This window comes from Pestalotiopsis fici (assembly GCF_000516985.1).
Source record: "Pestalotiopsis fici W106-1 unplaced genomic scaffold PFICI_Scf_12, whole genome shotgun sequence".
In the NCBI taxonomy this organism is placed as follows: Eukaryota; Fungi; Ascomycota; class Sordariomycetes; order Amphisphaeriales; family Sporocadaceae; genus Pestalotiopsis; species Pestalotiopsis fici.
The window spans coordinates 1,893,894-1,897,151 of NW_006917102.1; the positions used below are offsets into that span (position 1 = coordinate 1,893,894).

Here is a 3,258-nt window from a genome sequence, read left to right on the forward strand (position 1 = left end):
AGGGTTGCAGCATTTCATCACACCTAACCCTTAGTGTTATGCAAAAGAGCAAAAAAGAATACCCCTCGTGCAACCATGGACGATGAATACATGCCGCCACTAATCAGGGTACCTACTTGTGTATGTACATTGATACGCTATTCATCACGATGCATCCATGTTCGCCATTTTCAATGATTGATTCAAGTCCCGTTCACGATACTTTGGTACATGATGTATGTTCATCCGGGGTTGCAGGGGCTCAAGCTGGTCGCCGCTCCGGTTTGAATTCGTGGCCCCGTTGCCCAATCACTATTGTCAGAAAGGTGCCGGCCTATGGCATGTGGCCATTTACTTTCGGTTGATCCACCACTCGCTCTGGCTTCTTATATCCTCGGTTTCGGCCCATGAATTTAGAGGCCCACGACTTGCAAGCTTCAAGGCATTATTATCGTCGCCCTGAATCGCCCGTATATCACCGGAAACCAAGTGGATCTCCACTAAGCCATCAGCTCCCTCCCCCAGAGATACTATTATCATTGACCCCACGAGCCCGAAAACGACTTGTATAATAAGAACCATGGCCGACCCCGTTGCCAGAACTGCTTCTCCTTATCCCGACAAGAACGTTAAAGGACCTCGTTCAAATCAGCAGCTCCATTCCGCCGTTGCCCATTCTCTCCTCCAAGACCGCAAGAGTGAGTTTTTACCAAACAGCCCAATCTTGAGCTCTTGCAAAAAAATAGAAGAGAAGAGAGAGACACGGGGAGAGGATTGCTGGAATATAAGTCCGTATTTACTAACAATGACCATCTAGTGATTTCCAACAACAAAGTCAACAAGACCGCCCTCCACCCCGGTGGCATTGAGTAGGCCGTCCTGAATTCACAATACACGGAATAATATCAACTAATACGATCGTTTAGGCCCCATCAGGAGGTGGAACACACAGAACTTGAAATTGAACTTCACGACAAGGCACACATCGATTACGACAGAGTCGCAATTGTACGTCTATATACAAATATGCATATATTCGTGCCTCAAGCACACATGGCTAATTTGCTTCTTTTCACTACAGATCCCTAACCCTTCCGTTGCCGCACTTTACGAAGATGCTCTTGTATACGAAGTCGGTTCAGCCATTGCTTCCAGCGGTGCCCTGACAGCATACTCTGGCGCAAAGACCGGACGTTCTCCCTCAGATAAGAGAATCGTCAAGGAGGCATCATCAGAAAACGATATCTGGTATGTTGGGCAGATATCTACATTCACATCATGGCCCATTTCCACTAACACGCGACATAGGTGGGGACCAGTTAACAAGCCCATGGCTCCTGAGGTATGCGATCAATGCTGTTCATCTGAACATGATTTCTTTCACTGGGCTGTTTTTCGTGCCACGCTCGGCGGAAACAGTCTCCCCTACACAATTGCATTCACTGCTTCTCCTGTCACTTCCCCCTTCACCAAGACATTCCAATTACCCCGCCAAGTCTCACCCCCGCAATAACATGGTTTTGACCTTTCGGTCATATGGACACTTTTGGGGCGTCATTGAGTTTTTGGGCCTCGGATCCCTACTGGCGTAACTGTTTTACCTCGGGAATCCAGTCCATATTTTCAGCCCAGACAGCATCACGATTTGGAGACTCGCTACGAGCTTTTATCGTTTGGCTGCTTGTCATACCCTTGCAGCTGGTGGCGTCATAATTGGATGGGCGGGCGACCGACCCCAAGCTGCCGGCTAGTCGTTCTTAGCCCTGCTGCTGTACCCCGCCTATTCCGCATCCCGCTTCCGCCTGCGCAGACTCCAGACGATCGGCCTTAGTGGGTCTATTCACGTGTCTCCCCGGTTCAACAGCACATGTCCTATTACGGAATTCGACCATTCTTGAAAACGGTTTCATTTGCTGACATGTCAAACTTTATTAGGTGTGGAAAATCAACCGCGAGCGTGCCATTGACTACCTGAACACAAGGACGAGAATCTACGTTGTTGACGGTTACGCCGGCTGGGACGAGAAGTACAGAATTCGTGTCAGAGTTATCTGTGCCCGTGCCTACCATGCTCTGTTCATGCGCAACATGCTTATCCGCCCTCCCCGTGAGGAGCTGGAGCACTTCCACCCCGACTACACCATCTACAATGCCGGTACTTTCCCCGCCAACAGATACACTGAGGGTATGACCTCGGGTACTTCCGTTGCCATCAACTTTGCCGAGAAGGAGATGGTCATTCTTGGTACTGAGTACGCCGGTGAGATGAAGAAGGGTGTTTTCACTGTTCTCTTCTACGAGATGCCCATCAAGCACCACGTCCTGACTCTGCACTCCTCTGCCAACGAGGGCAAGAACGGCGACGTTACTCTCTTCTTCGGTCTGTCTGGTACTGGCAAGACTACTCTGTCTGCCGACCCCAACCGTGCCCTGATTGGTGACGACGAGCACTGCTGGAGTGACCGCGGTGTGTTCAACATCGAGGGTGGCTGCTACGCCAAGTGCATTGGCCTGTCGGCCGAGAAGGAGCCCGATATTCACGGTGCCATCCGCTACGGCTCCGTTCTGGAGAACGTCGTCTTCGACCAGGAGACCCGTGAGGTTGACTACGACGACGCCACTCTTACCGAGAACACCAGATGCGCCTACCCCATTGAGTACATCTCCAACGCCAAGATTCCCTGCTTGTCGAACAACCACCCCAGCAACATTATCCTGTTGACCTGTGACGCTCGCGGTGTCCTGCCACCCATCTCCAAGCTCAACAGCGCCCAGACCATGTTCCACTTCATCTCTGGTTACACCTCCAAGATGGCCGGTACTGAGGATGGTGTCACTGAGCCCCAGGCCACTTTCTCGTCCTGCTTCGCTCAGCCCTTCTTGGCTCTTCACCCCATGAAGTACGCCAAGATGTTGGCCGAGAAGATTGAGCAGCACTCTGCCAATGCCTGGCTCCTCAACACCGGTTGGGTCGGTGCCGGTTACACCCACGGTGGCAAGCGTTGCCCGCTCAAGTACACTCGTGCCATCCTCGACGCCATCCACTCGGGTGAGCTCGCCAACGCCCCGTACGAGACCTACGAGGTCTTCAACCTCCAGGTTCCCAAGACCTGCCCCGGCGTCCCCGACGAGCTGCTCAACCCCGCCACCGCCTGGACCGCCGGCAAGGAGAGCTTCCAGCAGGAGGTCAAGAAGCTTGGCGGTCTCTTCATTGAGAACTTCAAGAAGTACGAGTCGGAAGCTACTGACGACGTCAAGGCTGCCGGCCCTGTTGTCTAA

At 52.3% G+C, this 3,258-nt stretch overlaps 1 protein-coding gene across 1 annotated transcript; it reads left to right on the plus strand.

Moving 5' to 3' along the window:
* Positions 1-559: 559 nt before the first annotated feature.
* Positions 560-3,258, plus strand: PFICI_14311 (Phosphoenolpyruvate carboxykinase ATP; the record flags this gene model as incomplete). The annotated part of the gene is made up of 6 exons (XM_007842892.1): positions 560-677; positions 797-848; positions 906-987; positions 1,061-1,227; positions 1,288-1,321; positions 1,915-3,258. 6 exons carry the CDS (start codon positions 560-562, stop codon positions 3,256-3,258), a joined length of 1,797 nt encoding a protein of 598 aa, XP_007841083.1.